Source organism: Dendrobates tinctorius, unplaced genomic scaffold (genome assembly GCF_039654945.1).
Source record: "Dendrobates tinctorius isolate UK_male_01 unplaced genomic scaffold, ASM3965494v1 ptg000129l, whole genome shotgun sequence".
Taxonomy (NCBI): Eukaryota; Metazoa; Chordata; class Amphibia; order Anura; family Dendrobatidae; genus Dendrobates; species Dendrobates tinctorius.
This window is the reverse complement of record NW_027361797.1, coordinates 30326703-30348679: the sequence shown is the minus strand read 5'-3', so window position 1 is coordinate 30348679 and position 21977 is coordinate 30326703. Positions and strand designations below refer to the sequence as shown.

The window sequence follows — 21977 nt, the reverse complement described above, 5'->3', positions numbered from 1 at the left end:
AGGCACAGGTAATGGCAAGATGGCATCGGACTCCGGACTGCTGGCAAACCGACAGGGTCCAGGGATCAGGCTGCGGACGTCAGCTCCGGACATCAGGCCGTAGTCATCTGGTTCCGGACCTCTGGCAACGGTCGGCAGGTTCCGGGCATCCGGCAGGCAAACCAGGGTTCAGGCAAGGAGGCACGACAGATATCCAAGCAGGGTGCGTGTTTAGGGAACACGCCAAGGTCCAAGGCTAGGTGCGTGTGTAGGGGACACGCCAGGGTCCAAGGCTAGGTGCGTGTGTAGGGGACACGCCAGGGTTCAAGACTAGGTGCAAGGCAAGGTGCGTGTGTAGGGGACACGCCAGGGTTCAAAGCGAGGTGCGTGTGTAGGGTACACGCCAAGGTTCAAGACTAGGTACAAGGCAAGGTGCGTGTGTAGGGGACACGCCAGGGTTCAAAGCGAGGTGCGTGTGTAGGGGACACGCCAAGGTTCGCAAACGAGACAGGGTGCGTGTGTAGCCACGCCAAAGCATAGAATAAGACAGAGTGCGTGTAGAGACACGCCAAGGCACAAAGTACAAGACAGTGCGTGTAGAGACACGCCAAGGTACAAGGTATAAGACAGAGTGCGTGTTGAGACACGCAAAGGTTCAAGGCAGGGTGCGTGCTAGAAGCGACGCCAGGGTTCAAGGCAGGGTGCGTGCTAGGAGCCACGCAGGGACGCACACCTCACTGGCCAATGCACACGGCTGTAACGCCAGCACGAGGCACGACTAAGGCACAGGAGGGGGCAAAGGAACCTTCGTGCTAGGAGCCACGCCAGGTTCAGGGCAGGGTGCGTGCTAGGAGCCACGCCAGGGTTCAATGCAAGTACAAGGCAGGGAAAGGCAAGGAACACAAGCAGAAACAGAGCCAGGTCAGAGAGAGGACAGAGTCTAGCAGCGGAGCGTAGGCAGAAGCCCAGAGCCGGGCCAAGGGAAGACCTTGGGACTAGACAAAGAAACGAGCACTAAGGAGAGGAGAAATGGTGCGTGTGCCAGGGAGCACTACAGAGCACCATAGGAGAGAGCGAGGCAGAGCAAGCAAAGACTGAGACCATAGGGAGGAACACAAAGCAAGGAATAGCAAGGCAGAGAACACAGGGAGGACTACAAGTCAAAGCATAGCAAAAGCAAGACATGGCAAAACAGGCGAGGCAGAGAACACAGGAAGGACTACAAGTCAAAGCAAAACTAAGGCGAGACATAGCAAAACAGACTAAGACAAAGAACAGCAGAAGGACTACAAGGCAAAGCAAGGCAAAGACAAACATGGCACGAGAGACAACACAAGACATGGCACAAGACAAGAGGCGGAATACGAGCACGGAGCGTGTGCAGAGACGCACTACAGAGCAAAGTGCAAGGGCACAGAATAGAGGGAGCAACCCCACAGACCCAGAGCCTTGCAGGGAAGCAACACAATAATCAGGCCCTGAGCATAGGAAGAGGCGGCCTGATATAGGGCATAGCACCTCCTCCTCCAGGTCAGGACCAGGGGAGCACTTCCGGGATTCTAGACATGACGAGATGATAGCAGAACCAGACAGTGCAGGATCTTAAGAAACATCACATGATCAAGGACTCCAGACATGACGAGAAGATCACAGAAGGCAGAGCAGAAACGCAGGGATCCTGCAGCTCAGACAAGAGGCGAGTCTGCACACAGCTCTAGCGAACATGCAGGACAGCAGACAAAACATGCGCATGCACATCGCTCCAGGAGTTCTTGAGACAAACAGACAAGGCAGACATGGCGGACGTGACACGGATGCGGCCTTAAAGAAGTCCCTCACGCGACTTCCGTATTTTGCTGGAAGACTTTTCGGCGAAAAGTTGGACACCATGATAGCCAATGCCACTGGGGGTAAGAGTACCTCTCTCCCTCAACTAAAACCGAAACGCACGTTTAAACGAAGAAACCAGACGCGATTCCGATCCTTTCGGAATTCCTCAGGCTGGTCTGTTTCGCGCCCAGTGCAAAACCGTAACCGTTCTCCACGCAGGGACAACCCACGGATGCAGCAGCGACCGGACAGGGCTTGGCAGTCGAAAGCAGGCCAAGCGAAACCCAAGGGATGAAAACCTCAGAACTTCGCTTCATCATGACTCGCGACCTCCGGAAGACACCCCACCGGTAGGCGGCCGACTTTTACTCTTTCAGCAACTCTGGCTGCCTATTACAGAAGACAGGTGGGTCAGGGAAATAGTGTCTTCCGGATACAAGATAGAGTTCACTTCCGTTCCACCGAACCGGTTCTTCCTTTCTATTCCTCCAACACCACCAGAAAAGGCTCGTGCTTTCCACCAAGCGGTTTCCTCTCTCCTTCAATCAGGAGTTGTGGTGCCGGTTCCCGCGAACGAGAGATTCCGAGGATTCTACTCAAATTTGTTCGTAGTCCCCAAGAAAGGAGGCGGCGTCCGACCCATACTGGACCTAAAACGGCTCAACAATTACGTACGGGTCCGTCATTTCCGCATGGAGTCCCTCCGGTCCATCATTGCATCCATGGACCAGGGAGAATACCTCGCCTCCATAGACATACAGGATGCGTATCTCCACATACCAATTGCTCCCGCCCACCAAAAGTTTCTCAGGTTCGCGGTCAACCAAAACCACTACCAGTTTGTCGCCCTTCCGTTCGGACTCGCCACGGCTCCAAGAACGTTCACCAAAGTCATGGCGGCCACCATGGACGTCCTGCACTCAAGAGGCATCCTAGTCGTCCCGTACCTGGACGACCTCCTCATCAAGTCTCCCACTTTCAAAGACTGCGAGGTCAGTGTCTCAATCACACTAGACACTCTGAGTCGCCTGGGATGGCTAGTCAACCTACAGAAATCGTCGACTATCCCAACTCGGACTCTAACATTCCTGGGAATGGTATTCGACACCGCCAGGGGCCTGGTGCTCCTTCCCAAGGACAAGACACTGGCCATCCGTTTGGGAGTTCGCACACTCCTTCGCAGTCCTCCTCGATCTCTCCGGTTTGCCATGAGAGTCCTCGGCCGGATGGCAGCAGCAATAGAGGCAGTGCCATTTGCCCAGTTTCACCTCAGGGTTCTTCAACTAGCCATACTCAGATCTTGGGACAGGAACCCCTTCTCCCTCGACAGGGAGTTCAGGTTGACGTCATCAACCAGGAGGTCCCTGCATTGGTGGCTCAAACCAACCTCGCTTACATGAGGGAAGCCATTCCTCTCAGGACAATGGAAGATCCTGACTACCGATGCAAGCCTGACAGGCTGGGGGGCGGTGCACCTACATCACAGGGCACAGGGCAATTGGTCGCCGAGGGAAGTGACATTGCCCATCAATGTTCTGGAAATCAGGGCCATCCTCTTGGCACTGAGAGCCTTTCATCACTTGCTTGCAGCTTCGCACATACGGATACAGTCGGACAATGCCACGGCTGTGGCATACGTGAACCACCAAGGCGGGACCCGCAGCGCCCAGGCGATGAGAGAAGTGGCTCATATCCTCCGCTGGGCAGAAGACACGAGGTCGGTACTTTCTGCGGTACACATTCCGGGTGTAGAAAACTGGGAAGCCGACTTCCTCAGCAGGCAAGGAATGGACTCGGGGGAGTGGTCTCTCCATCCCGAGATTTTTTACCAGATCTGTCAATGCTGGGGAACCCTGGAGGTGGACCTAATGGCATCCCATCTCAATACCAAGGTCCCCAATTTCATGGCCAGGACACATGACCCGCGGTCGCTCGGAGCGGATGCCCTGGTCCAGGACTGGTCCCAGTTCCGACTCCTGTACATTTTTCCACCCCTCCCCCTAATCTCCAGGGTCGTGAGGAAGATCAAGCAAGAGGGAGTTCCGACCATCCTCATCGCGCCAGACTGGCCCAGACGTACATGGTATGCCGACATCGTCCAACTTACAGCAGACGCCCCCTGGCGTCTACCCGACCGTCACGACCTTCTGTCTCAAGGTCCGTTCTTCCACCAGAATTCAGGGGCTCTCAATTTGACGGCATGGCCCTTGAAACCTGGATTCTAACCCAGGCAGGTTTTTCACCGGCAGTCATTGCAACTATGATCAGGGCAAGGAAGCCTGCGTCCGCCAAGCTCTATTATCGTACCTGGAGAGCTTTCTTTTCTTGGTGCGAATCTCATGGACAAGTCCCACTCCCTTATTCCCTCCTGAAGGTACTAGGTTTTCTTCAATCGGGCCTAGATGCCAAGCTATCCTTAAGTTCGCTTAAGAGTCAGGTGTCGGCGCTCTCAGTCCTTTTTCAAAAGCGCATTGCTATTAAACCGCAAGTAAGGACTTTCATCCAGGGAGTTTCCTGATTGGTTCCTCCCTACAAACGTCCGCTGGATACGTGGGACCTCAATCTGGTCCTGACAGCACTGCAAGCTCCACCCTTCTAACCTCTTAGAGCAGTTCCACTCTCCATTCTGTCCCAGAAAGTGGTTTTTCTAGTGGCGATCACCTCGTTACGCAGAGTGTCGGACTTGTCAGCACTTTCCTGCAGACGGCCTTTCCTAGCCTTTCACCAGGACAAGGTGGTTCTCCGCACGGTACCATCCTTTCTTCCGAAGGTTGTGTCCAACTTTCACCTTAATGAGGAGATTTCACTGCCTTGCCTTTGCCCGGTTCCGGTTCATAGAGTGGAGAAGGCTCTGCATACGCTTGACCTCGTCAGAGCATTGCGGATTTACGTGTCCAGGACTGCACCTTTCCGGAAATCTGATTCCCTCTTCATTCTTCCGGAAGGTAGTCGCAAGGGGTTGCCGGCTTCCAAGGCTACCCTTGCCAGGTGGATCAAGTCCACCATACATGAGGCCTACCGACTTAACAGTTCCCCTCTTCCGGACGGTATCACGGCACACTCTACACGGGCAGTAGGGGCCTCCTGGGCCATTCGGCATCAGGCTTCGGCACAACAAGTGTGTAAGGCGGCCACTTGGACTAGCCTACACACGTTAACGAAACACTACAGTGTTCATACCCAGTCCTCAGCGGATGCGAGCCTGGGTAGACTGATTCTGCAGGCGGCAGTACCCCAAGTCTAGGGAACTGTCAACACAATATTCGTCCACTGCTTCCCACCCAGGGACTGCTTTGGGACGTCCCACGGTTCTGTGTCCCCCAATGAGGCGACAGAGTAAAGGAGATTTTTGTGTACTCACCGTAAAATCTCTTTCTCTTAGCCTTTAATTGGGGGACACAGCTCCCACCCTGTTGCCCTTACGGGCCGTTGTTTACTGTTGTGTTCTCATATTGTTCTTTGAGCTCGTACATAGTAGCCTTCTTAAAGGCATGGTTATGTTATTTGGTTACGTTCCTCCTTATGCTTTGGCACAAAACTGGAGAAGGCTGACGCCGTCCAGGGGTGTATACTGCAGAGGAGGAGCCATAGTTAATCTTTTTCAGATTATGCATAGTGTCGCCTCCTAGTGGACAGCAGCATAACACCCACGGTTCTGTGTCCCCCAATTAAAGGCTAAGAGAAAGAGATTTTACGGTGAGTACACAAAAATCTCCTTTTCTTCCTCTGCATCACGTGGACGGATTCTTCTGTGACTGAGCAAGTCAGCCAGCTGCATACACACTACCCCACTGGACACTTACTCATGTGGTGGAAACGGAGCTGTCGGGGTCCAAAATTAGGGCACTTGCATTATTGAATTACCTTGTACATGTCTGCACATATCAAAGCCGTTTTTTTTTTTTTAATAGACAACCCCTGTAAAGTTGTATGGAGATGAGCAATGAGATGGGTTTGCCTTTCTTTCGTAGGATACATACCTCTCTATATTCTTCCCTTTTACAGATTGGGATTGTTGGCAGAACTGGAGCTGGGAAGTCTTCGCTCACACTTGGACTGTTTCGCATCAATGAGGCTGCCTCTGGGGAGATCATTATAGATGGCTGCAATATAGCAAAGATTGGTCTCCATGATCTTCGATTTAAAATTACTATCATTCCCCAGGTACTTCTCTTCTCTGAATATGTTATTACTTTATACCTATCTATTTAATTTTTGTCCAGTCATTTTAATACCGTATGGATTGCAGATTTTTCTGTCTTACACTGCTGTTATTAGCAGCATACTAAAATTGCAAGGATCACAAAAAGTGCAATTGTTTAGATTAGAGATAGCCATACACATAAGTTTTGTTCACATTGTGCTGTTCTTATTTGTATCAAATCTAGAATCATATCGCGACGTTTATGTCAATTGACCGTTTTGTTTTGTGGTTTTTTTTCGTTTTTGTCTACAGGATCCAGTGTTGTTTTCAGGATCCCTTAGAATGAACCTTGACCCATTTGAAAAGTATTCAGATGAGGAAATCTGGACATCCCTGGAGCTTGCACATCTTAAGACTTTTATTTCAGGTCTTCCCGACAAGCTCAACCATGAATGTGCAGAGGGAGGTGAAAATCTCAGGTCAGATGTGCTGTCAAGTAAAATTTTCCTATAGCATTCCGTCTTGAACTTGTATTTTCTAAGCTTGTAACTATGTTTTGGCCTGTAGAATTAGCAACAGAAAATTATTATCCCCTATCCATCAGATGGGGGACAGCTTGCTGGCGGTTTGACTACTGAGACCCTGTGCGTTTTTCCAAGATCAGGGCTCTGGAACCCAGAGAATGGGATGCTGCAGCCCTGCCCTGAATTGAGTAAAGGTGCACGTGCTCTGCCGCATTCATTGTTTCTGGCACTGAATACAATATTCAGCTAATTCCAGCTCTCCTATAGAAGATGAATGGAGTGGAGGCCAAGAAAGCGCACCTTCACTCCATTCAACATGGAGCTGTAGAGCTCCATCCTCAGGGTTCCAGAATCATAATCGCATGAACACTTGGATCCCCAGTTATCAGCAAGTTCTGCCCTATCCTATATATAAGGAATAGCTTCCTTTTTTATGAGGGAGGGGATGACATTTTAATGAATTTTAATTAGATTGTTTCCTACATATTATGGGATCACTCAATTTATTTATTTTTTTAATTCACAGCATTGGTCAGCGGCAGCTAGTATGCCTGGCAAGAGCACTTCTCCGCAAGACAAAAGTCCTGGTGTTAGATGAAGCCACTGCCGCTGTAGACTTGGAGACTGATGGACTCATTCAGTCGACCATCAGAAAAGAATTTGAAGATTGTACTGTAATCACTATTGCACATAGACTCAATACAATAATGGACTACACAAGGTATGGCAGGTGGAGGTGTAAATGATTGCACCCGGAGCTTCACGGTGTGCTGACAGCAATATTTGATCCGCCCACGGGTCCACAGTCTAAAACGTCCCACTTGCCTCTAAACGTGGACATATGAAAACAGCTCTTGGTTGCAGTGTAGAATGGCTCCAAAGATCATCTCTTACTTTGGAGGACCCTGTAGTTCCATGCAGTCCTTGATTCTTAATAGGAACTGTGTTCCTCTTTTACGTCTTCAATGCTGTAGCATTACAGGGATATTGACCACTTGGTGCAGCATTACCGTACATATTGGCCCATAAAGACCACCTCACCCATAGACAGTAATGTCAGAGATGGCCAGTATCCCTGAGGACGAAGATTGGTGGAAGTGGTCTCTAACCATGTCTGTCTGCCCTTGTGAAGTCTACGTAGCATTCAACAAGTCAGTCCTTATTGCTGTGGTAGAGCATTCGGCTCTTACCAGACACTGGATACTTCATGAATCAGGATTATTTAGCAAATTAACTACTCATTCTTGGGCTACATTCACTCCCATGTGACACATCCTACTGTACTGTAATTTATTCTTGGACACCACTCTTACGCATACAGTTTAATTGAGCCATACGGCACATACCGGTTTTAAAAACGGGTCCGTCAAACTCAAAGCGGCTCCCGTTTTCATCCGTTTAGTGGCTCAGACTTTGCCATTAAAGTCTTAGGGATCTGAATAGAACAACTGATAAAACTGAAAACAAACTTTGAACTCTGGACGTTTCTACAGTAGTACAGACAGTCTAAAATATCGAGGGGAAAAAACTGATGCAACTAGGATGACATTTGAGAAAAAAATTGGCCCGTTTCTCTTGGGTGATTAGCACTTGCGCGAATGTGTGAATCTATCCTTTGTAGTCCAATTACTGGACTTAGTCCTCCATTTACAATCTTTCTATATCCATTGGTCACAGAACCTGTAGCATCACTGATGTGCTGTCCCATACAAGACCCTCTGTCACTTGACGTTTTGTTATTAGTTCCCCCTCTATGTATTTCTGCTGGTCTTGCCAGATTAAGGTTTATAACTAGAAATTTATGTTGTGTTTCAGTTAGGGCATGGTGACTTCCCCCCCCCCCCCCTAAGAATTACAAGGCTTTGCTTTCTGAAGGTGTCACCAGAAGATCCTGTATGGTGAAACTACATGTTGAAGTTCTCCACAGCGAAGAGGGGGGGGGGGAGCACTTATCAATGATGATGATTATTATTTCACAGTGCCTGTCACACAATGTAGGACAGTTCAACATACCTGACTGTGTACTTAGTCATATGTTAAAGTTTGGGCACCCCTATTAATGTTAACCGTTTTTCTTTATAACTATTTTGGTTTTTGCAACAGCTATTTCAGTTTCATATATCTAATAACTGATGGACTCAGTTATATTTCTGGATTCAAATGAGGTTTATTGTACTAACAGAAAATGTGCAATCTGCATTTTAACAAAATTTGACCGGTGCAAAAGTATGGGCACCTCAACATAAAAGTGACATTAATATTTCGTAGATCCTCCTTTTGCAAAAATAACAGCCTCTAGTCGCTTCCTGTAGCTATTAATGAGATCCTAGATGAAGGTATTTGCGACCATTCCTGTTTACAAAACAATTCCAGTTCAGTTAAGTTTGATGGTCGCCGAGCATGGACAGCCCGCTTCAAATCATCCCACAGATGTTCAATGATATTCAGGTCTGGGGACTGGGATGGCCATTCCAGAACATTGTAATTGTTCCTCTGCATGAATGCCTGAGTAGATTTGGAGCGGTGTTTTGCATCATTGTCTTGCTGAAATATCCATCCCCTGCGTAACTTCAACTTCGTCACTGATTCTTGCAAATTATTGTCAAGAATCTGCTGATAGTGAGTTGAATCCATGCGACCCTCAACTTTAACAAGATTCCCGGTGCTGGCATTGGCCACACAGCCCCAAAGCATGATGGAACCTCCACCAAATTTTACTGTGGGTAGCAAGTGTTTTTCTTGGAATGCTGTGTTTTTTAGCCTCCATGCATAACGCCTTTTTGTATGACCAAACAACTCAATCTTTGTTTCATCAGTCCACAGGACCTTCTTCCACAATGTAACTGGCTTGTCCAAATGTGCTTTTTCACACCTCAGGCGACTGTTTGTGGCGTGCTTGCAGAAACGGCTTCTTTCGCATCACTCTCCCATACAGCTTCTCCTTGTGCAAAGTGCGCTGTATTGTTGACCGATGCACAGTGACACCATCTGCAGAAAGATGATGCTGCAGGTCTTTGGAGGTGGTCTGTGGATTGTCCTTGACTGTTCTCACCATTCTTCTTCTCTGCCTTTCTGATATTTTTCTTGGCCTGCCACTTCTGGGCTTAACTGTACCTGTGTCCTTCCATTTCCTTACTATGTTCCTCACAGTGGAAACTGACAAGTTAAATCTCTGAGACAACTTTTTGTATCCTTCCCCTGAAAAGCTATGTTGAATAATCTTTGTTTTCAGATCATTTGAGAGTTGTTTGGAGGAGCCCATGATGCCACTCTTCATAGGAGAATCAAATAGGAGAACTACTTGCAAGTGGGCACCTTAAATACCTTTTCTCATGATTTGATACACCTGGCTATGAAGTTCAAAGCTCAATGAGGTTACAAAACCAATTTAGTGCTTCAGGAAGTCAGTAAAAAGTAGTTAGGAGTGTTCAAATCAAGAAAATGGTAAGGGTGCCCATACTTTTGCACCGGTCAAATTTTGTTTAAATGCAGATTGCACATTTTCTGTTAGTACAATAAACCTCATTTGAATCCAGAAATATAACTGAGTCCATCAGTTATTAGATATATGAAACTGAAATAGCTGTTGCAAAAACCAAAATTGTTATAAAGAAAAAAGGTTAACATTAATAGGGGTGCCCAAACTTTAACATATGACTGTATCTGTAAACTTATTTTGGAGAGCAAAAGAGAGGAGAATTGCAGACAGATGATACTGGTGACAGGTTTACTTTAAACATTGAATCTGGAGCAAGGAAAGTTCAACAATATATGTATATTGTGTATGTATGTGAATTATATTTGACCCTTGAGAAAGTACCAAATGTACACACACATACTATACACAACACAAACCTACATCCATACATATTATACATGTGAAGTGCAGACCGGAAATGTGGGCTTTGTAGTGTTATCGGCAGGCCAGCTTTAATATAAATTTGGTACTGTCTCATGAGTTTGACATCTATGCCATAGAGTAATTAGAAGAAGGAGCGATCAATCTTTGTGGACATAATAAAGGGGAAAAAAACAGGTGGCTGAACTATATAGAAATAATTGCACTGTATTTAAGAGAAACTCAGAGTGTGATGGCCTTTAAAAAAAAAAAAAAAAAAAAATGCACAAAGTATTTAAGTAGCCAAAAAAAAATAAAATGAGTTAAGGGCTTTAAACCAATATGTGCACAAAATCCCAAAAGGTCTGGATATTCAACCCCAAACAGACCTAGTCATTAAATGGTTGGGGCCACTCTCGGGGGTGCCTTTGGTAGGGCTCTAATAGGTTGGCTTTTGTCCAAGCCAGATGTATGATGTGGGAGTCTGACCTTACATTAGTTTAACCTAATCTTCCTTAATGACTGTGACATTTGAGGTTTTCACTTCTGCAGCCGTCGCACCCGGGCATGTGACATGATGAGCTGAAGTTATTCCTAACTGACCCGTTTTCTCTTCTGATTTTAGGGTGATGGTCCTTGACCGAGGCCAAATAGTGGAGTTTGACTCTCCAAGCAACCTTCTCAAGAGAAAAGGGATTTTCTACAACATGGCCAAAGATTCTGGATTGGTTTGATTGCGGATGGCCATACGTTGCCGCATCGGTCCTCTGACAAACCTCCTCCAAAACGGCTTATTGACTAGAAGTAATGCTTGACTGTTACTGAATCAGTCTCCTCCAGTTATTCACAAAGAAGATTGTAGACCGGAGATGCATTTTCTTTCTTAAATTATTATACATTTATATATATCTCTATATATATTTTTTTTTTTACTGGAATTTTATAGCTCCTTCATAAAGATATGGCCATCTTAAATGTATCTACATCATAAACTCCAACTATGTACTGGGGGGTATGTTTTCTGCTAGTAACGGCATGCAGTAAGACCTATCAGGTTATTATAGCCTACGTTGTGACGTTATAACCCAAAGCCGAGTGTGTCTGCTTGATCCCACTGGCCATTTTACGTGGTTCTAGGCAGAACACGTGATTTTGGTTGGCTAAGCCTATTTTTAGTCAACCTGATTCCTGTTCATTCACTTGTTGTATTTCTTTTCCCATAAATGTGGGGTACATCACTGAGAAATGGTGCCCGAAACACCGGACTTCCAAAAACACTAATCTTAAGGGGTAAAGTGTAAATAGCGTAGTAATAGAATTACAGTAACACTGCCAAAAACTGTATTTAAAGGGGTTCTCTGGCTCCTTTTGGCAAGTCACATGCACAGCCGGCAGCCTGGTTCATTGCTTGCGGTCAGTGCACGCTTCCTAGGAGGCACCGGTCAAGGCTTCATCATCATCAGTGCCTCCCTGAGTATAACAGAGAGCCCCTTTAAGGGGAGTATGTCAGCACTTTAAGCACTCAAAAACCAGTAACGCTGCTTGATCTGGTAACCAGTTAACCATAACTGCGTGGCCAATCGTACAACTCATGATGCAGAGGGACCCGATGGAGCCGCCATTCAAGACCAAAAGCTAGAGATTGGGGAGGGTTTACCGACAAAGTCCCAAGGCACATATGCTCATTTGCCTAACACTTTGCATCTGATAGGGTGTGTAATGGATAAAACCTTTTTGTTTTGCGTTATCGTACCAGGATGATCAGCAACAAGGCTATGTTCAATCTATTTTCGGAGTCATGTAGCGGTGTGAGTGGTTTGGGAGTCAGAACGTGCTGACACAGTTCACCTTGGAATAGTCTACTTTTCGTTTAGTACATTGCATTCCTTATCTTGTACTGATCCGGAGTTATTCTGAATTTTCCAAGGCTGCTCTCATAATTCTATCGGTTTAGTTACAGTCTACGGACTTGACAGGCACTCAGACCATCCATTGGCTTTCTAGCACTTCGTATATCAAGCTACTCTGCAATTCTTAGAAGTGTCCCCTTTACTCCAGACATTGCCAAGTAGGACGCATTCACTGAGCGCCTGCATTGTGCGTTTGATCCCCAAAAAATACATATTTTTTCTTTTTTGGTAAAAACATCCTATGGGCTATAAAATCCCATGTACACCCCAATATAAGGATAGAGCGAGATCTTGGCTGAGGAAACAGCTGAATTATGATGGCAGCTCTGGACAAGCAGTAATTTGGGATCAGTACGTGACAGGTAATGCGATTTTTCCCTTATGGAGTAAATAATTGCATTTGATCCATGATGAACGGGCATATTCTTTCCTATAACTGCCAGGCCTTAATTGTAGATGTTACACTTCTCCGAAACGTTTCTCAAGCTTATTCTTTTAACGCCAATGGCGGAATACTGCGCGCACACAGAAGCCCGATGGTACAGTTTACGTTTCTATCGGGCAGCCGATTTAATGTCCGTTTTCAGGTTTTCTGCAATGCCTTTTTACATGAAGTCTCAGGAAAAAGGAATTTGAATGAATAATTTGTGTACGACTTGCGTTTCCATCCTTTATTTCTTTATCACAGCTATAAAAGCTATATATTTTAATTCACGAGCATATAGAAAGAGAAATATTTTTGTTGATGGTAACAGCCAAGTTTTTCTATTTAATAGTTACAAAAATAAGGCCAATCTATAGTGCTTGGGTCCTTTAAGCACTGTAAGAACTAGTTTGAGAAATATTATATTGGATGTGTTTTTCTATTTTACCTTGTATCATTTGTACATAGACATGATGGAGGTAGCCATTTCTCGGAAGTCTCGGAACGTTTCGTTTTACGTTCGGCTGGAGCCTGTGAAATGGTGGCGTCCACTGTGTGACTATAAAGCACTTACTATTAGTCCAGCCAGTTGCGGCTTCTTTTTATGTTCAGGAACCTTCTCGCCTGTACCTTCTGTTCGTCTCCCGTTCTGAGAAAATGTTACTTGTGTTTTATGTATCTTTAATTTATCTTTTGACTTTGTAATTTAAAGCATTTGTGATTCTGACGGGAATCTGTCAGCAGGTGTTTGACATGTAATCTGAGAGCAGCATGATCTAGGGCCTGAGACTCTGATTCCAGGGATATGTCAAATCCCAGCCTGTTTTTTAATAAAGCCAATATTTTATCCGCAGGAGATTGTCACTACAGGACTAGGTGTCTCGTGCCGCCTAGTCCTCCTGCACTGTGTAACCCCGCCCCCCCACCACTGATTGGCAGCTGTGTACATTGATAACTGCCAATCAGTGCTGGTGGGCGGCGTTACACTGGGCTCAGCATTAGAGCACTGCTAGATCTGCAGCAGGGAAAAGTTGGATTGTATCAAAATGACGGCATGCAGCCCAGTAAGTGATACGTCACTGGAATCAGGGTCTCCGCCTCAACATCATGTTGTTCTCAGATTACATTATAAAAAAAACCTGCTGATATAATCTTTGACTGGTTTTCCAGCAGTTCTTATTTAAGTAATTCACTTCTTGGTCATCTAAATATTTATACTTTATTTTTGTGCCATGCTGATTTTTCAGATTTATAGCAATGTCTCTGGATGAAAATTGACAAACTGATTAGTTTTGTGTAGCGTTGGACCCTCCGGCAGCATCCTATAAAGGTGTGGGTTATTTCCTCTCTAAAACTGACGCTTGGAGTTGGAGGTTCCTCTCGTTTTTTGCTACCAAGTAGCATTGCACTTTTGTACTGCAATATAAATATATATATATTTATCTATATTTTCAAAAGTACAGTATTTCAAGGCACCAGCATCCTCTGTACTATATAGAGCACTTTTTTTTGGATCACTGATCGAGATATTACAGCTTGATTCTTCAATAATAAAAGGGACTTTGTTGCCGCACATGTAGCGACACCTTGCGGCGCTACCTGCAGACTACACACAGTGGGGGCAGCCACTTTCTAGTCCAAAGAAGGGGTTTTACCGCAATTACTTTTTATAATTTGTTAATTAGATGCTGATTCTGGTCCTTGGTATCATATTAGAAGACTGCCATCTTGGCGGATGCTATACAGACCTTCTATAGGTTTTTACAACTGCTGATTTCTATGGCCATTTCCTTGCTTAAAGGGAACCTGTGATGTAAAATTAGTGTCTGATCTGTGGGCACGATGTTGCAGAGCATGATGAGCTGATAAGATTGATGTACATATTATGGGAAAAGCTTCCGTGGGTGGTCCTACTAGTGATTGACAGTCTTCCTTGTATGACTGTGCATGCGGAGATGGCTGTCAATCATTAGTAGGACTGCCCATTGGACTCCTATGTAAAGAAACACTATAAAATAAGTTGTATTGAATCTTTTCCAAAAACTTATTATTCTGATCAACTTCTCCTTCTCTCTACTATGCTGTGCAAATATCGGCCTTCATGTACAATTGGACAGGTTCCCTTTTAAGGATTCAGCACTAAAGCCTACAAATTGTCTACATTAGTAGGGAGCACAGACTCCACTGCTTTGACTCTGATGAGGCTTCTGGTTGACGCATTGTAAAATGTAATGGTGTAAAATCCATTTAAATGGTTTTCCAGCCCAGATTTAGCAAAACAAAATAAAAATTGTGGCCGTCTCTAAAAATAAATAAAAATAATAGTAATGTATATTCACTTTAGCAAATCATGCCGCTCCTAACGCTGAATGGGTTCCCACTGGTTTCCTTGATTGACTGGCTTGTTTATTTTCCCATCCAATCATTTGTTCAGTGTCACTTCCGTGGCCAGTAATTGGCTGTAGCAGTCACATGACCATTCACGCAAGAAGGAGGAGCAGTGAGACCATTGGACCATTTTATTTATTTTTTTTTGTTTCTCGGGTGGAAAACCCCTTTGATATCCCATGACTTTAAAAAGCAATCTGCTTCTTGTGGATTGATAATACTTTGTAGAAAATGGCTCCCGTTGTTGTGTGGGCCAGGGTTATGCCAGAGGTCACACAAGTGTATGTAATCTAGCAGTTCTGGACTCGAGTCTCCTGAATAACCACAATAGGAGATGTGTTTATGGTAAGTATAAGCCTAAACAAGCCTCGAAAAAAAGTGTATACCAGGTAATCAAAGGCAACGATGGTGCACATGGTGTCATAGCTCAGCTCTGCGAATACCGGCCACCATGGCGATAACACAACTTCTATTAATAAGCCATCTCTTTCTGTTCACTGGTGACCTGCACAGACTCAGATCTGGACATCGTAGACCCTTCAGCAGGAATTCATTGCTTGGGAAGTAAATGCCCTTTTTTAAAAGTATTTACGTCCCTAACAAGGTGGAAATGGCATTTTAGATCTTTTTGTCTTTTGAGGTTTATCTGGTTTCTGACATATCACCAAAATGTGAGACGGTTCTACTTTGTCCATTACTGTCTGAAGGACTTGTCCAAGATTAGAAACAAAGATGAGCCCATTCAAGCAAATGGGAGTCTTGGACTATCCTGGACAATCTTAGTCCATCAACATAGGGCCAGAATGAGGTCTGTCTATCGGTAACACCACCAAAGGTTTGCAGGGGGCAGTGGGGCCTCTCTGCCTCCTTTCTTTACCCTGCAGAACTCCATTCTCTTGGTAAAGGCTGGATCTGGTGCCACACCTTGGTCATATTAACTTTAATTTGGCACATCTGTAGTGAATAGGAGCTGTGCCTGGTGTACCATGAATGGACAGTGGTGCTTTTTGATAGATGGAGACGCCAAGAGTTTTAGACAACCATTGATCAAACCTTAAGGTATTTTTAAGTTTACCCTGGTTCCGATCACTGGAGCCGACACCGAGAATGGGGCTCTTGAAGGTCAATTTTCATTGTTGTGGCAGTGATAGCGCGCAACATTTGCCTGGTCTTTATCTCCAGTGATCCCATTAAGAAGGAATCAAGCAGCCGTGGGTATGATGGGCCCCTGCACCATTCACATGAAGCTCTTCAAAGCCCCAGTTCTCTGGATCGGTGAAAAGTTTTCCGTAGGGCATAAGTTCCAAACTTTAGAATACCCTGAATATCTCTTTACTAACAGGTTGAGCTTAATTCACGGTTTCATCAGACCTAAGCTGCCTAGATTACCGTTGGCTGGAGCACTTACAGAAATGGTGCCGGATTTTCCATACACTTGTGGCAAGTTTGTAGCTTGCGAACTTTGCTTTACGCTTTAATAAAGAATAAAAATATACGGTGCTATCTTAATATTTCATTAGCAGGCAGTTAGTTGAATGTTCATGGAGTCTAGTCACTAACACCGGCTCAACATATAACCAGGGCAACGTTCCATGTCCAGCAGTGGAAAGCAACTGATTACTTTCCAACCGCTGCAAATCTACAACTCCCAGCATTCCCTGGCGGCCTCTCTACAGTCATTCAGAGGCTGGCGGGAAATTATTCAAGGGGCTTTTTGTATATCACAGGCGGCTTACGCTGCAAAACCGCTACGCATTAGATCGATGTATTCCATCTTACTCAAGAGGTCAAACTGGCAGAATGTCGAAATCAGGCCAGATGTTTTTCAGCTGCGGCATACATTTTAAGTTTTGACATGACGATGGCATTATATTACCTCGGTTAGAGACAAATCTATTCTTAGGTTACAACTATTTATTTTTTTGGTAAGTTATAATCTTTAATCGTGCAGAATGCTATTCTTTTGCAAATGTTTTTGTAACATTTACGATTTCTAAAGGACTTAATACTGAGACGTTGTTCTGCTTGTCTTTCTATATATATTCTTCAGAAAATGTGTGTTTTTGTTGTAAGAACATGCTGTGAATTGGCTTGGAAACAAATACATGTACTTTTTTGATATGGATTTGAGTGTTCAATTTTATTTTTCGCTTAAAGGGGTTGTTCACTACTAGGACAACCCCTTCTTAAACCAAATGTTCGACCCCGATTAAAATAATAAAGCCTATGCTCACCTCCCTTGCTGGTGCCGTTCCCGTGGTGTTGGCACTCGCTCTCCCCGGATCCCATTAAGGAACTATATTTATGTTCTGGAAGGTTGTTGGGCAGTTTTTCTGCGTTGCTGGTAATGTCCCACGAATGGATTCACGTGGAAAAAAAATTTTCGTTAGCGGATAATAAATCTCCGCGTTTCGACGTTATCCCACTTCTTCGGGATTGTATCCTGAGGAAGATGTTGGAAAACTTCGAAACGCGTAGATTTATTATCTGAAAAATTAACTTGGCCTTTCATGGGACATCACCAGCAGTGCAGGAAAAAAAAAAAACGCCTATCTCCATACAACTACCTTGTGGTCCATGATTTGCAGCAGCAGGTATGCGCCTAGAAATTGTTGCAATTGCAACAATATAACGTGAGCAAGCGACCTCCTTTTCAAATACCCTATATCCCGGATAAAACTCTATTTTCGATATTTGCTCCCCAGTTTCCAGCACAATATTTATGTTCGGAGATAATGACTATCAGTATTTTGTCAAAGCCAAATACCAGTAAAAAAGCAAAAACGAAACAAAGCTGCTTAAAGAAGCCCTCCAATCAGTGTTTATCCTCTTATGTAGGCATCATATTATACAGCACTGTGCACATACAATTGATCATTTTGCCTTAATTCTTCTCTGTCGAACCTGGAAGTCTCTGTTCCCTGCATGAGTCATCACCACTTCAACTCCTGACCCAGCTACTCCTTCCTCCCCCTGCCAGGGAATTTTCAGTGACGGCTTGCCCAGGGAAAATTAACCTGTTTCTACATAGAGCTTAAAACGATTCATCTAGTCAATTTTTAATTACATGATGACGTAGACCTAATGGAAAAGAGAAGAATTAGCTGGGTAGAAAGGCAAAATGAGCAGTTGTAAGTACACAGTGCTGTATAATATGATGACTGCAATATATTAAGAGGATACAAACTTTGATGGGAGGAGGAGTGCTTCTTTAATTGACAAAATGACTTACCAAAACGAGACTGAAAACCGCAGTGTCGAAAACAAATTAAAAACTCACTATAAAACACAATATAAAAAAACGCAAGTAACCTAATTTAGCGAATAGGTGCAGAAATGCTGAAGAAAATCTGCAACATCAAAAATTCACCCTAAGGCCGGGGTCATACATGCGGAAATACACGAACGAGTCTCACGTCTCAATACCTGGCACTGCCGCCAGCACTCGGGACCGGCGCGCTCAGCTGAATAAGAAATACATGCAGCAGCACACTCCGGTCCTGAGTGCTGGCGGCAGTGCCGGGTATTGAGACGTGAGACTCGTGCGAGTTTCTCGCAAGTGTGACCCCGGCCTAAGGCTAACTTCCCATGATTAAGACTGGTAAGTTCACATGTGACATTTTTGCTGCCTTTATTTGGTGTGTAAAATACGCAACATTTTACAGTGCCAGTATACTCTGAGATTTCTGAAAAATCGCATGCAGAAAAAATGCAAGTAAAAGCACTGCAAAAACAGAAAACTCACAGAAACCTGCGTATTGGACTTTCTGGCACCGTTCTGGTTTTTGAAAAAAAAGTCCACATTCCGTCCTCCAGGATCTCTTGTTCTTTATTAAAAAAAAAAAAAAAAAAATCTTGTGTATACACAACTATTAACAAATGCGCATGAGAACATCGTCTTGTGTGTTTTCAGAGTAAGGGTATGTGCACACGTTGCAGATTAGTCTGCGGAATTTTCTGGACAAAATCCTCATTTCTTGGCAGAAACCGCAGGTGGAAACACTTGCTGATTTCATGCAGAATTGATGCAGATTGTAATGCGCTTTTTGTTGTGCAGATTTTTGGATCTGTCCATTCCCTCGTTGTTGTGGGAGAGAGACTGGAAAACGCTGCTGCGGAACCGCAAAAAGAACTGACATGCTGCAGAAAAAAAGCCACAGCAAATCTGTGTGCATTTTTCCACAGCATGTGCACAGCGATTCTTCATTTACCATAGTCTAACATTGCATGTGCACTACACTGCAGATTTGATGCAAATCCATGCAGCAAAAACCTCTGTGGGTCCGCAACGTGTGCACATACCCTAAAACTCTTAATCATACCTGCTCAGTACATGTTATGGTCATCATTAACCCCTTCCCGACCAATGACGCCACATAGGCGTCATGAAAACTGGTGCCAATCTGACCAGTGACGCCTATGTGGCGTCATGACTTTAAAGCCCCCCTGCGGGTCGGGTGACCGGGGTCACTGAAAGGTCACCCGACCCGCAGATACAGGGGGCTTTGTTTTTCACCACAAAGGGCGTGGCTTCGCCCCCACATGGCTACGATCGCTCTGATTGGCTGTTTCACTTTTAACAGCCAATCAGAGCGATAGTAATATTTCATCAATGAAAATTGATGAAATATTACAATCCAGCCATGGCCGATGCTGAAATGGCTTCGGACATGGCTGGAGACACTAAGTTAATCCCCCCGCCGACTGACGGCGCCGCCACCAACAGACGGCGGCGATCGGCCGCCGCTGTCACAATCTGCCCCCCTCCCCCTGGCCGTCCCGGTGTCCCGGTCCATGGGTGCCGCCATCTTGGAAAATGGCAGGCGCAGTGCGCCCGCCGGCATTTCCCGGCGGCAGATTCATTTTTTTTTTTTTTTTTTATTTTGATCACTGTGATAAACTCTCAGTGATCAAAACAAAAAAAGTAAATCACCGCCCCCCTTATCACCCCCCATAGGGACAAATAAAATATTTTTATTTTTCAATTAGGGTTAGAAACGGTTAGAAATGGGGTTAGGTTGGGGTTGGGAATAGGGTTAGGTTTGTTTTTTAGGGTTAGAGTTGGTATTAGGGTTAGGGGTGTGTTGGGGTTATGATTAGGGTTAGGGGTGTGTTAGAATTGAGGGGTTTCCGTTGTTTAGGCACATCAGGGGGTCTCCAAACACGACATGGCGCCACCATTTAATCCAGCCAATTTTGCTTTTCAAAAAGTCGAACAGTGCTGCCTCCATTCCGAGCCCCGACGTGTGCCCAAATAGTGGTTTACCCCCACATATGGGGTATCAGTGTACTCAGGAAAATTTGCACAAGAACTTTGGGGGTCTAATTTCTCTTGTTACCCTTGGGAAAATTAGTGGGCTAAAAATCATTTTTTGAGGGAAAAAATTTTTTATTTTCACGGTTCTGCGTTATAAACTTCTGTGAAGCACTTGGGGGTTCAGAGTGCTCACCACACATCTAGATAAGCTCCTTAGGGTGTCTAGTTACCAAAATGGGGTCACTTGTGGGGGAGCTCCAATGTTTAGGCACACAGGAGCTCTCCAAACGTGACATGGTGTCCGCTAACGATTGGAGCTAATTTTCCATTCAAAAAGTCAAATGGCGCTCCTTCCCTTCCGGGCCTTGCCGTGCGCCCAAACAGTGGTTTATGACCACATATGAGGTATCGTTGCACTCAGGAGAAATTGCCCACCAAATTTTAGGGTCCATTTTATCCTGTTGCCCATGTGAAAATGAAAAAACTGAGGCTAAAAGAACATTTTTGTGAAAAAAAAGTATTTTTTTTTTTTTTTACAGATCAATTTGTGAAGCACCTGGGGGTTCAAATTGCTCATTATGCATCTAGATAAGTTCCTTGGAGGGTCCAGTTTCCAAAATGGGGTCACTTGTGGGGGAGCTCCAATGTTTAGGCGCACAGGGGCTCTCCAAACGCGACATGGCAAACGCTAAATATTCCAGCATATTTTCCATTCAAAAAGTCAAATGGCGCTCCTTCCCTTCTGAGCCCTGCCGTGCCCCCAAACAGTGGTTTATGACCACAAATGAGGTATCGATGTACTCAGGAGAAATTGCCCAACAAATTTTAGGATCCATTTTATCCTGTTACCCACGTGAAAATGAAAAAATTGATGCTAAATGAAAATTTTTGTTGGAAAAATTAAAACATCCATTTTTTTTTCCTTCCACGTTGCTTTAGTTCCTGTGAAGCACCTGAAGGGTTAATAATCTTGAATGTAGTTTTGAGTAGCTTGAGGGGTGCAGTTTTTAGAATGGTGTCACTTTTGGGTATTTTCTGCCATGTAGACCCCTCAAAGTGACTTCAAATGTGAGGTGGTCCCTAAAAAAAAAAAAAAAAATGGTTTTGTAAATTTTGTTGTAAAAATGAGATCGCTTGTCAGCTTTTAACCCTTATAACTCCCTAACAAAAAAAAATGTTTCCAAAATTGTGCTGATGTGAAGTAGACATGTGGGAAATGTTATATAGTAACTATTTTGTGTCACATACTTCTCTGGTTTAACAGAATAAAAATTCAAAATTTGAAAATTGCGAAACTTTCAAAATTTTCGCCAAATTTCCATTTTTTTCACAAATAAAAGCAAAAATTATCGACCTAAATTTACCACTAACATGAAGCCCAATATGTCACGAAAAAACAATCTCAGAATCGCTAGGATCCGTTGAAGCGTTCCAGAGTTATTACCTCATAAAGGGACACTGGTCAGAACTGCAAAAAATGGCCAGGTCATTAAGGTCAAAATAGGCTTGGTCATGAAGGGGTTAAAGAGGCTATATCGAAAATTCCCCTTTACTTTTATCAAGCCAGGTTGTAGTTAATTAATGGGTGTGCATTCTCCACGTCGAGATAACCTATATGTATATACCAGCTGCAGCTGAAATCTGTGGCGCTCCTGTATATCCGGTCATTCCTGTTTTCCTGCA

The 21977-nt window shown here is 44.6% G+C and overlaps 1 protein-coding gene across 1 annotated transcript in view; it reads left to right on the top strand.

The window, feature by feature from the left end:
• Nucleotides 1–17162, top strand: part of ABCC1 (ATP binding cassette subfamily C member 1 (ABCC1 blood group)) — a 154091-nt gene extending 136929 nt beyond the window's left edge. The window contains exons 28-31 of the mRNA XM_073542907.1: nt 5815–5973; nt 6266–6432; nt 7004–7198; nt 10941–17162. Of these exons, the coding sequence (XP_073399008.1) occupies nt 5815–5973; nt 6266–6432; nt 7004–7198; nt 10941–11049 (630 nt within the window). The 3' untranslated portion in view covers nt 11050–17162. The remainder of the gene's footprint in view (nt 1–5814; nt 5974–6265; nt 6433–7003; nt 7199–10940) is intronic.
• The last annotated feature ends 4815 nt before the right edge of the window (nt 17163–21977 follow it).